At 43.4% G+C, this 12,487-nt stretch overlaps 2 protein-coding genes across 4 annotated transcripts in view; one reads left to right on the top strand and one right to left on the bottom strand.

Annotated features, from left to right (window-relative positions):
* The window catches only part of iqgap1 (IQ motif containing GTPase activating protein 1), a 42,633-nt gene extending 37,912 nt beyond the window's left edge, over positions 1–4,721 (bottom strand). The window contains exons 1-2 of one of the 2 annotated variants that reach the window (XM_084913797.1): positions 4,433–4,721; positions 3,273–3,375 (exon numbers count right to left, since the gene is read on the bottom strand). In XM_084913797.1, coding sequence (XP_084769923.1) covers positions 3,273–3,375; positions 4,433–4,478 — 149 coding nt within the window. In that variant the 5' untranslated portion in view covers positions 4,479–4,721. Of the gene's footprint in view, positions 1–683; positions 3,248–3,272; positions 3,376–4,432 lie in introns of those variants that run through there. The other variant, XM_084913805.1, reaches the window with a different exon arrangement.
* Positions 4,722–7,547: 2,826 nt separating this feature from the next.
* cartl (cocaine- and amphetamine-regulated transcript-like) lies at positions 7,548–11,120 on the top strand. Of its 2 annotated transcripts, XM_084913835.1 has the most exons (3): positions 7,557–8,904; positions 10,151–10,228; positions 10,798–11,120. In XM_084913835.1, the coding sequence occupies exons 1-3, from the start codon at positions 8,647–8,649 to the stop codon at positions 10,903–10,905; spliced, it is 444 nt and encodes a 147-aa protein (XP_084769961.1). In that variant the 5' UTR covers positions 7,557–8,646; the 3' UTR covers positions 10,906–11,120. The 2 variants fall into 2 exon arrangements, with proteins under 2 accessions (XP_084769967.1, XP_084769961.1); XM_084913841.1 differs by lacking the exon at positions 10,151–10,228 and having other exon boundaries at positions 7,548–8,904.
* Positions 11,121–12,487: the final 1,367 nt, after the last annotated feature.

Raw genomic sequence — 12,487 nt, forward strand, 5'->3', positions numbered from 1 at the left:
GCACATCGTTTAGCATCCAGCTGAACAGTGTCTAATATTTTCCTTCTTTAACAATCCGACAGTGATTTTCACTCATTTTCCTGAGGGAGTTTTGAGTCCTCGTGGGAGAAAGTTGTAGTAACAGCATCTGGTTTTAGTCTTCACTTACCACCAGCAGCATTTGTGAACTCTTTCAGCCAACTACATTGATGAAGTGCATGTGGATGGAAGCGCAGAGAACACAGCTGCAGGGCTTTTAGGGCTCGTCCTCGTCCAAAAGCCCCCCCTCTCAAAGACTGATGTAACGTCCCTTGATTCCTTCAGACTGACAATCCCAACCAAAAAGCAGCACGCTGTGGCATATTTTTATATTTATATAATCGGGTCCATTCTGAACTGTGTAATGACAGCTCTGTGACAATCTGTGCGATCAGCAGGCTGTGCCATCAGAGTGAAGTCATGTAGTTCACAGCAAATGTGTAAGAAAAATGAACAAGTGTCACATGTTGAATGGTGTGATCTTATATTATTAGCATATTAATGCCGACAAATTGAAGTAGTTTAGGTTCCCAAACTAAGGCAAGAACTTAGCTAAATATCGAATTTACCAATATGGTCTCACATATGCTTTCTTCCAGCAACGCAGTGTGAAAAACACAGGAAACTCATGTGACCCCACATTTCATACTTAGTGCTTTGCTCACCTAAAATGTGCTCTTTTCCTCTCAAGTGTCCTGATTTACCAAATTTACAAATCCTAGAAAGCATTTCAGGGGTAAAAAAAAAAAAGCCGCCCAACTGAAGCAGAAATGTCAGATACTCCGAAATCATTCCAAGGATTTCCTGATGCCCGCCCGTGTGAGCCGGTGAGGGACGAGGGGCAACACACACCTTCACTGCAGAAGTACAATCACACAGAATCAGAGCGCACGCAGCCTCGCAGCAACCCGGCTCCACTCACACCGGAACCTGTTGCTATGACAACTGTGGGTTTCTGTGGCAACAGTGGGAGATATTAAAATCAACAGGGACTGAGTCACTTCCTGTCTAACACAATCCTTCCTCTTTTGAACCCATGAGCCCGCGCTGACTCCACACACACTGAAAGCAAACATACGTGGCTGCTGACAAGCTCGGGCAACCGCCACCTTTCACACACACACACACACACACACACACACACACACACACACACACACACGTGTGTGTCTAAGAGAAAGAACAGACCTCACCTATTTCGTCATGAATGTACTAACGAAATCACCCCCAAAACAAGAAGTCGGCTCAACATAAAGTTACGAGGTGTGGCTGCTTGAACCTTTTCAAGTGTGATGATCTGCATTTAGCAATTAATGTTCAAGTACGCTCACCCTGACGACTGAGGTATCCAGTCATACTGCAAGGGTCCTCATAGAGACTTTCTGTTGGGGTCACAGGGTGTTGCTCAGACAACACAGCAAAGAAAAGAAGTAAACAGAGTACGCCTGTGGCTTTACACCACAGACCTCCAGCATCACTACATGTTTGAAAGTAGGGCTTGTTAGCATACAGATCATTAGAACTTCTTCCAACATTTCAACGCTGGTCACTGAGTGGAGCACCACACATGACATCCACCTAAGAAAAAGCAAGTGTTCTCCAAAGCTAAACGTTTTACCCGTCAGATCAAAGAGTCACTGAAAGGATCACATTGGATTGCGATGCGCTGTTACGCAGTCAGCACCAAAACCACCGCCGTTCAGAGACGTCACTTCCGAGCTGCTTGTTCTCTCCAAACTGTAACTTCAGCACAGGTTGAGATTAAACGATGACACGTCTCTGCTGCACGCAACAGTCAAGCTGTGATACGCATCAGTCAATAAATAGACTGCTGCTTTCTTTCTAGCAAATGTTACATCTCATACTCACAGGTTACATGAGGGCAGACATACAGTTGAATTAGGAACCAAATCAGTGACTTGCTCTGGCTATTCAGATTTTCCCGTGCATGCTTTACATTACCTTAACTCCTCAAACATTTTGAGCCAAAATTACTAAATAAGTGCAGCCTGCCTGTCGTGAGCGATAAAGCGTTAACAGATGGCAGATTAGCCAGAAATGAAAACGATGACACCGCCATACAAGCCATGACCAAATTCTGCCGCAGATAAGACATTTTCTCCCTTTCTTTAAAGCCAGAAACACTTTTCAGTCATTTGGAGGACAGGTGGGATTTTTCTCACTGTGTTGCAACATTTAACCACATTCTCTGGGTTTTGGGGACCGAGAGCGACTAAACTCAGTTTGGTTCTAATATTCTTCGTTTTAAATTGAGCTGAATGTTTTCAGTGGGCGACCCAGACTCTTTCACTTCAGAGCCGGGCTGCTTTAATATGTACAGACTGTGGGTTGGCACAGTGTCACTGAAACAATCATGGCCTTTCCTAAAAGACACACATACACCTCGTATGTATCCTAATGTGTTATCAGTGGCTTCACAGATAAGCACTTCACCCGTGCCACATGCACTAATGTACCCTGATACTATCGTGGACGCTGGCATTTAAACTGATAACAACCCGGGCCGTCCCCCTCCGTCTGTGACTGACACAAAGTGTTTGAGCCTCTCTGATATTTGTTGTTAGATTACAGGACAGTCTGATATTCTGCCTCAGTCCATTTAAATGGGGATGGGACCCACAGACTGTTTCTGGATGGGTTTCATGTTTTGAGCTCGTTGAACACAGTGATGAACTGTGTTCAACGAAAGTGGTTTTCACAAGTGGTCTTCAGCCCAACAAATGATTAACACCTTTTCTTTTCTTTTTTTTTTTTACATGCAGAATTGTCTGAAGGCCTGAACATCACAGCCGTGCAGCAATGCTTACAGCCGTGATGTCATGTGTCACAGATCATTTGACCTTCACTATCACAGCATTTCCCAGAGAGGTGACGAGCTCCCCGCCCTGAAAGACTCTGGACGCTGATTTTGAATCCAGTCTGGGATGCTGGGATGCTGTCCCGGGTGTTTTTGTTGCTTCAGCCCAGCTTTACTGGCAACAAGTTCAGACTGGACATACATTCTTTAAAAAGAAAAAAAAGGCAACAAGGCCGATCACTTTGACCTTCTTATGAGTCGTCTCTGGTCTGTTTTCTGTAGCTTTTTGGAAACTGGTAGTTTTCTACATAATTCTCTGTGTATATAATCTGATACTAGGTGCAGGGGCTCAGTGCGAGCTGACTCACAGCTCTTACTCATTAACCCTGCTGCCTCTGCAGGCTCAGCTGACTTGCAGATGAAGTGACTTTCTTACCTTTTGGCTTCCTCCAGGTGGCACAGGTACTCATAGGCCATGTTCTGCTGGCGCCGCTCATCCATCTCCTCGGCTGTGAGCCGCTCCACGCCATCCAGTACAGCTGGAGGCAGGAAACACAAGGAATGCTTTTGAAACAGCAGGAATACATGGAAAATAAGAAACTATGGCTGTGTTGCTGCACAAAGAGCCTCACAGTGTGGTTATTCACAAACAGCGTTTACACAATGTTCACCTCGTCAGTTTTTGTTTTGCTTGCATAACTATGGAAATCTTTCCAACCAGCAGCATGGCCTCTAACTTCCCCCATAAAGCCAGCGTGTTTGTAAGTCATCTGTGCTTCACACATGAACACAGGTGCGTGTAACTTTAGGGAATGCATGTGTGTGGAGATGGCAAACAGTAACCCACACAATGCAGAGGAAGTCACAGGGCGATTCCCCGTGAGATTACACAGAGGCCTGCACAGAGCATGAGTCCCTACAGCCGTGGGGTTTTTCCCACATAATGATGGGAGGGGGATGGGGACGAGAGGAGGGGAGGACCACCTCAGCAGGTAAAACAGCTTTCAGCAGAAACGGAACATACGGGGCGCTAAGACTTCAGAAACGGCCTCCTGTTTGGTATCCACTCATAAATGACACACCATCGGCTAAGCAAACCACTTCACATTTTCCACACTGCGTGGATAAAGTGTCACAGTGCAATCACCACACGTTGCCTCAAAAGGTCTGAGTTTATGGGCGGTGGTTGTTAAATTGGTAGCTGTTCGCTTCATGTGTGCGAGGACGCAAAACTTTGGACTATCGCCGTCTGTCCCGTTTCCACCAGGTCCAGTCCCCATCCCACGTCCACGTACGAACTAACTTGGACGTAAAGCGGCATTTAAGAAGGAAAAAGTCGGGGAAACTGCTTCCCCGCTCTACGATGCCTTGCTATTAAAACGCGGAAGTCATGATTAGGCTGTAACCATGCCGTCAGAAATAAAGAGCCAAGCTCGCCGTGAGCGCTTTCTACTAACATACAACGTCTGTTTCGGGACTTTTGGAGGAGTCTTGCGTGAGCACAGTGTCCGCTGTGGTTCGGGGCTGTGTGCGGTTAAAGGAAGCCTTCCTGCCTGGCATCTCAAGGTGAGCACGGGGGGAAAGCGCATAACTTACAGCCATATCTGGGCCGGGGCCCGTCTCCCTCCTCTGAAGTTGACATCCTCCTCTGTCGAGAAACGCGACTCTCTGCGCTCCACTGCAGTCACGAAGAAAAGTTGAAGCGCAACTTCAGTCCCCAAACTCAACGGAACTTTGAAAAGAGCAACACGCCGAGAAAGAGCCGAAAGAAAAGCGCACAGGACCTTTCGGCCCTCTTGTTCCTCCTCTGCACAGTTTGAGTTGAGAGCTTTTTTTTCTTCTTCTTCTTCAAACCTCACTGATGTCACTGGGTGTGTTCTTCATAATCCTGAAGTATGCGTTTCAGGAAACACGGTTTAGCAGCCTGGGGCCGGCCAAGCTGCAGGCGCAGCGCCCCCTGCCGTCCAGTCGAAGGTGGGATAGTGCAGGGAGGTTCCCAAGCGGAGGTCCGGGGGACCCCCGGGGACCCTCTGGGACCGGGGAAATCGCAATGACATGACAAAGTGTTGCATTTTCCAAGAACCTTCCCGTCCAACCTGTAATTATGGGCAGCAAATATAAGTCAGCATGTGTTAATGCGGATTTGACCCAAGTGTTCATCTGCAACAAACACTTGGGGGAAAAAGGATGCTGTGACTTTCAGTTACTGGGATAACGATGTATTTACAGTAGAAAGCTGGAGTAATAGACACAATAAGATAAGATAAACCTTTATTAGTCCCACACGTGGGAAATTTGTTTGTTCACAGCAGAAAGTGGACAGTGCAAAGTTAAGAGCAGCAAAAATTAAGAAAACCCCCCCAATAGAATAAAATAAGATAAACTAGAATAACATACCAAATACAATCAGAATGTCAATGATAAAAATGGTTGGCGAATGTGCACAACCACTAGAATCTTTTTCTGTCTTTCACCAAAAGGGAAAAACCACAGTGAAATATTAGGTTTGTGACAAATGTATTTGTTCTTTTATGTATGTATAATGTTATAAATACTTTATTATCAGGCTGCAGGAGTGTGTCTGTGGCACTGCACAAGAGTTTAAACATTCCTTTGAATTCACATTGTTTCACAAAGTATTTGGACCCTTGGTTTGAGTGCAAACATGTGGTAATTGTGAGGCACTCTAAAATATATTTATATATGTGTGTTACTTTAATGTTGCAGGGGGAGATGATTTTAATGACTGAAATACTTCTGGGTAGCTTGATCCATAATAGTCACGTTTTAATAAGTTTGGATTTTAAAATGTGCAAAGACGTAAAAAGACTCTGGATGGTTCAAACCAGGATCTTCTGAGGCAACAGTGCTAACCACCATATCTACCTATCTATATAATAAGATAAAATACATGTTTGTATAAAGTCTCACAGGCTAATTGGCTAAAACAGTTATCAGATTAAAAAAAACAAACAAAAAACTTGCATTTATACTGTTTCTATGGAAATTCGAGTCCACTTATCGGTCGCAAGCTGGCACTTAAAGTAAAGATCTTCTTATGTGAGCAATTTTAGTTAAATGTCATTGTGAGCAGACATGAAAGAAGTGTTATGTTAGTGCAGAGCAGAGCGATAACTCTTATTAATAAACCATAGAACAACAGGCCTTCTTATAATTCCTTTTTTGTGCATAACTACAAGGTCAGCTGCTGACTCATTTTTCTCTGTTACTAAATTTAAAGGGGTTTTCCAGCAGTGCAGTAAGCGTCCCCTGAGAGGCCACTGTCAGCAGCAGACTTCTGAGTTTCGGTGGCCGATACATTCACTGAAAAACGAGGCCCATGGTGCACACACACGACTCGCTGGAGCTCAGAGCTTTTGTTGAGTTACAGTTCCAATCAAACGATGGTGAAAAGCAGACACAAGTTGGACTCAGCTTGTAGGAATCGATGCAAACACACAGTCTTCTTTAGAAGGATGAAAGCTTTATCATTAAACCATTTACGTTTTATTTCTAAAATATTTCATAAAATTGTATTTAAAATGTATTATTGTGATACACTGAAGCATGTCGTCGACACCGTTAGGAATAGATTCTGTTATGTGAACGATAATAATGATAATAAACAATAAACAACAGATATTTATATTCATGCTGAATTAAGAATTTCATAAATACAGCTTCCCCACACCTGATTAGTATCACTATTATACCCACTGTCAGTGTTATCAGGTCCTGCTGTGACGTGTCAAAATGTCTCTTGAAAACAACCATTATGGTACAATTTTTGTTAAGACTGTGGCCAAATACACTTCAAAAATATAGCTTTTGTGTCATCCTCCTTTTAGAAACACTTAAATATTCCTGATACTTATTTAAACACACGTGGAAATCACTGTCAATTTTGTCTTCGTTCTCCAAAATCAGCTAGGACAGCAATGACAAGTTTCTTTGGAAAAGGGGGCCTGGAAAAATCAAAGCATGGATAAAAAAGCTCATTTGTTTAGAGTTGAAGCAAGTTTTTTAAAAGGCAGTCAAACGTTCCAACAAGCTTTTATTATGCTCCCCCCCCCCCCCCCCCCCCCCAAAAAAAAAAGGGGGGCTGGGACATGAATAAACTAGTAACCCGGAATAATGGTGCACTCAAAAAATAATATTCCTCCAATTGATCCCTTGTTTTCCACTTATCCCATTCAGGGTGTAGGAAAGCAGCTGGAGCCAGTCCCAGGTGGTGCTGGGTCAGATGGTGGATTCAAACCCAGGTCCTTGTTGCTGTAAGGCATCACGTGCCCTAAGGTTGTAACCTACTCAGCTCTATTTACTAAAAGACGCAGAGCTCCAATAAGGCCCCCCTGACACTGGATGAGCTGTTTCTCTACTCACACACACACTCAGCGGAAATGTAAATCAATGGGCTGAAGGTTTGGGTCTGATCAGTGTTGTTCTACACTCTGCAGGGGCACATCTTTCCTGTGGGGCCAACAGCCTGAGTAATGGCTTCATTTACAGTATTCACAGTTAACAGGCTGCAAGTCATCCTGCTGCAGATGTCTGCAGCAGGATGACTTGCAGCTATTTGTGGGGTTGTAATTCTCACCGACCTGTATCATCAGTACAGAGAGCCAGCCTTTGTTTTGTCAGTGTAATGTAAAATAAACGCTCAATAGTATTGACCCCAAACCTCCCTCTCTCTCTCTCTCTCTCTCTCTCTCTCTCTCTCTCTCTCTCTCTCTCTCACACGCACACACACACACACACACACAGAGGCTCTCATTTTTGCTTCTGCTTCTCAGCCTCTAACGGTAAACATCCCATGGATGGTTATGGATCTTTTGGCCTGTATTGCTTCTTGTACTGTCACTGCTCTGATGCACTCCGCAAATTGTTATTTAAAAAATTATCTTGCTGGGTGGCAGTCAGGCTGGTAGACAGGCAACTAAACATGTTTGAGAGTGAGAGGTGAGTTTACAGGAAACAAAGGAATGATGAGTGAGGTGCAGGTAGAGAAACTGGGATAAGGTGGAGTGGGTGTGTCAGACAGGCGACTGGGAAGAGACTGAGGGCCTCTGCGGGGTGGAAGCAGGGATATAAGCTGTAACACTGCTCACCTCTGCCTAAAGAGTTAAGGAGAAATAATCCAGCCATAACAGTTTGATCCAGGGAGTTTTTAAAAACTATTTGTTTAACCTCATAGAACCGTTTCAGGCCACAGCTCCATGAAAACGCTTCTGCTCTTCTTACCGAGGAAGAATTTCTTACATGTGTTTGTTAGTCTTGAAGTAAGAATGCAGAAGTGGCAGTTTTACACACAGTGGTGTTGAAGGTAATTCTCTCAACTGTGTGTGATGTTTTCTGATGTAATCTAAAATATATATTTATATATAAGTACCTGCCCTACAACACAATTCATATGAAAATAAATATTTAAAATATGAATATTTTATTCAGGATGGAATTTTATGTGGCTAAATGATAACTTCGTTGTGATACATGGCGGTGCTACAAAACAGTAAAAGTTATTTTGATGGGCAAAGACGTTCAGAATGAAAATCCCTCCTTCCTTTATCACACAGGAAATGAAGTAAGCAGGTAATTATCTCACCTGTGAGCTGCTGGAGGGATGAGGTTTCTAGACATTTAAACGTGTGTGTGTGTGTGTTTACACATGATGTGTGAGTTCCTCGTGGTCTAACCAAAAGAGGGAGGAGAGTGGGCTCCTCGTGCTTCTGCCCCCCCTTCAGTACTTTCCGGTATGGTAGTCTCGCAGCGGCCTCCCGGGCGGGGCTGTGTGAACCGGTATAAGAGGGGACATGGTCCGGAGGGTGGAGGGAGAGTCACCTGTGGACCTGCTGCGACACTGTGCTCCTCAGCCTCTAATCTGCTGCCTCCCGCTGGGACCTCCGCCCTCCCGCTTCACCGCCACCAGCACCATGGATAGCTCCGGGATGCTCCGCGGGCTGCTGCTCGTCGGCCTGCTGTCCGTCCTGTGCCACGGCCAGGCATCACGGGAAGTCTCCGCAGAAGACTTTGGAGAGAAGAAACAAGAAGCAGCTGTAGACAGAGACCTGGTGAGTATCTGCAGAGCTGTGAGTTTATGGAGGAAGGCCACAGTGAGGGAGGGAGCAGTTTAATGATAAAGCTGAGAGACGCCAAATAACTAAGAAAAGAAAATATCGTTTTGAGTACAAACTCAGAATTCTGGACGGATGCTGTAAACTACATGTGAGGTATAAACTGTTTGTGAGGCACAAATACTCAAATCAACATAAACACGTAGGATCCAAATAAAGCGCATTTCATTTGCGTGCGATTCTCTCACTTCCACGCTGCTTAAACACAATCAGAATAAACAGAAGTAAAAGTTTGCAGACTTATGCAATATTCCCGGATTTCCTATGACAGCAACTGTTAACTGTCACATCAGCTGCTTTTCTGTCTGCTGTATGTCTTTGGGTTTCAGTGGGGATGCAGCTGCACATCACAGTTTTTTTTATTATTTTTTCGTGAAACTTAAGTGTGATTTACTTGATCCTCGGTGGTTTCTGGTGGCCAAAATGATGGCTCACGTTGTCAATAATTAGAACCATGTTTTTCTTTGATCCGTGAATAATGATGAAGTATTTTTTTAATAGAAAGAAAAAAAAGTTACATTAAATTATGCAATACATGTACTGCACAACGGCTCGTTATATTAATAGTCACGCTGTAAATAACGTCAAACTGAGAGGTGATTATAACGGTCACTTTTGTCTGTTTTGCCTGTTTATCATCATAAGTTTTTGCTGTGGTTAGTTATGAACGTTTTGCCATTTAGCATATGTGTAAGCATGATAAGCATAATAAACAAAAGCTTTAGCCTACAGCTTTTCAGAGAGTTCAGTTGAAATTTAGTAAATTGCGTTCTTTCTATTTAATTGCATTTATATCCTTTGTAATGTGTCTAATTATGTTTTCAACTGCAAACATATAAACTCATAAATTCATGATTCATATGATTCAAATGAACCTGGACATGTTTTAGTTTGCTGGAATAAAGTTACAGTATCAAAAAAGTATCTCACTGTAGTCTTATTAGTAACTCTGTAACATAATTGTGTTATTAACGTGAATAGCGCTGACAGTGCAGTGTTACAAATGCTAACACGTTTAACATTTAACTCTAACGTGAGTGAAACTGACTGAAAGGGTAACACAGCTCATAGTGTAGTGTTCGGCTTCATTAAAAAGTTTGAGCATGAATAAATGTGCAAAAGCATCAAAAAGTGGATGAATGTTATTTAAATCAAACTTTTTCTGTTGTTCTGTGCCGAGCAGCTAGAGGCACTGGACGTGCTCCTGGGCAGAAACCATAATCAAGTCTCCTCCCCTGAGAAAAGAGGAAGCATCCCACTGGTAACGTCACTCCCCCCCCCCCCCCCCCCCCCGTGGCTGTAAGAACGTCATTTAGTCTCGGCTTGTGAGACGAGTCATTAATATGTACTGCGTACATCACTCCACTGCTGTTTAATTAAAGCGTTTGGAAAATATACCTGCCACTAATTAAAAGATAACAAGGGAATGCCAACAACACTCTTTCATTCAGTGCAATTACAGACTAATCAAGGCTGCTGCCCAACTCCAATTAGCTGAGAGAGGGAAACTGGAAAGCTGCAAAAAGCTTTCAATCCTCCTGTCTCCTCACACAAAATAAGTCAGCCTGTTTCCTACAGGCCCAGCTGGAGGTAATGGATGGCATTTAATTACAGCGCTGAAGAATGATTCATCTTCTTCTTTCTGTTAAATAAATTGAATAACTGTTCGCAAAGTAATGAAGTTTTTGTGCGCAAATAACAGAATAAAAATAAATATCCTCCCTGACAGATGTGAAAGCTCATAGTTCTTTTTGCAGCTGTTTCCACATTCAAAGATAAATAAGTAAACTCGCTCAGAGTAACAAGTCTGTGTCTTCCTGCTCCCCTCAGTGCGGGTTGGGGAACCGGTGTGCCATGAAGTACGGGCCTCGCATCGGGAAGCTCTGCGACTGTGGAAGAGGAGCCAACTGCAACTCCTACCTCCTCAAGTGCATCTAAACCGCCCAGGGCTCTCCTTTAGTTTGTCACCTCTGCAGGGCCAAACACATCCTTCAGCACAGCTCCCATAAACCAACCCTGTCATCATTTATAGTCATAGCTGTTGTTAAACAGTTGTCGCCTGAGGATAAGCATGGATTTTGTACTGCTGACAGTACTGAATATGTTGTGTTTAATGTAAATGTTTCATCTTCAATAAACACGTCAACATATAATTTGGTTTTTTTTGTTATTTCTTGGTCCGTGTCACTCGCCCTTTGTCATTCAGGTTACTGTGTGTTTTTATATTGGAGATGAGAACGTGTTGTATAAAACTTGTTTGGATTCGTTTTTATTGGCACTGCAGCCATTACACTACACAGGAAGTTTGCTCAGCTGGAAGGACAGCACTGTGCAAATTCAAGCTCTTCAATGTAGCTGGAGTGTGTCCAGTAACGATACACATTTATTCTGGTTTCAGAGGCCTTTCGGGCCAGTGGAGAATGCATACGTAAATAGGAGGTTTCAAACTTGGGAAAAGCCTTAAAAGTATAATGTACTGACTCGCTGCTTTATTTGTTTATGTAGAAACTTCAATTCAATTCAGTTTTATTTATGTAGCGTCAAATCACAACAATAGTTGCCCCAAGGCGCTTTATATTGTACAGTATATCCTATAATAATAGATAGATAGAAAAACCCAACAATCATATGACCCCCTATATGAGCAAGCACTTTGGCGACAGTGGGAAGGAAAAACTCCCTTTTAACAGGAAGAAACCTCAGGCAGAACCAGGCTCAGGGAGGGGCGGGGCCATCTGCTGCAACCGGTTGGAGTGAGAGAAGGAAGACAGGATAAAGACATGCTGTGGAAGAGAGACAGAGATTAATAACAGATATGATTCAATGCAGAGAGGTCTGTTAACACATAGTGAGAGAAGAAGAAACACTCAATGCATCATGGGAATCCCCGGCAGCCTACACCCATTGCAGCATAACTAAGGGAGGATCCAGGGTCACCTGGTCCAGCCCTAACTATATGCTTTAGCAAAAAGGAAAGTTTGAAGCCTAATCTTAAAAGTAGAGATAGTGTCTGTCTCCCGAATCCAAACTGGAAGCTGGTTCCACAGAAGAGGGGCCTGAAAACTGAAGGCTCTGCCTCCCATTCTACTTTTAAATACTCTAGGAACAACAAGTAGGCCTGCAGTGCGAGAGCGAAGTGCTCTAATAGGGTGATATGGTACTACAAGGTCATTAAGATAAGATGGGGCCTGATTATTTAAGACCTTGTATGTGAGGAGCAGGATTTTGAATTCAATTCTGGATTTAACAGGAAGCCAATGAAGGGAAGCCAAAACAGGAGAAATATGCTCTCTCCTTCTAGTCCCTGTCAGGACTCTTGCTGCAGCATTTTGGATTAACTGAAGGCTTTTCAGGGAGTTTTTAGGACTTCCTGATAATAATGAATTACAGTTGTCCAGCCTGGAAGTAATAAATGCATGAACTAGTTTTTCAGCGTCACTCTGAGACAGGATATTTCTAACTTTAGAGATGTTGCACAAATGGAAGAAAGCAGTCTTACATATTTCTTTAATATGTGCGT

Source organism: Perissodus microlepis, chromosome 1 (assembly GCF_051167445.1).
Source record: "Perissodus microlepis isolate ML-2025 ecotype Zambia chromosome 1, ASM5116744v1, whole genome shotgun sequence".
NCBI lineage: Eukaryota > Metazoa > Chordata > Actinopteri > Cichliformes > Cichlidae > Perissodus > Perissodus microlepis.

Excerpts from the sequence above, each read along its gene's own strand:
- cartl (XM_084913835.1), top strand. The coding sequence starts at position 8,647 with ATGGTCCGGAGGGTGGAGGGAGAGTCACCTGTGGACCTGCTGCGACAC. Across the intron at positions 8,905-10,150 it reads CAGCTGTAGACAGAGACCTG|CTAGAGGCACTGGACGTGCT; the intron begins GTGAGTATCTGC and ends TGTGCCGAGCAG. Across the intron at positions 10,229-10,797 it reads AAAGAGGAAGCATCCCACTG|TGCGGGTTGGGGAACCGGTG; the intron begins GTAACGTCACTC and ends TGCTCCCCTCAG.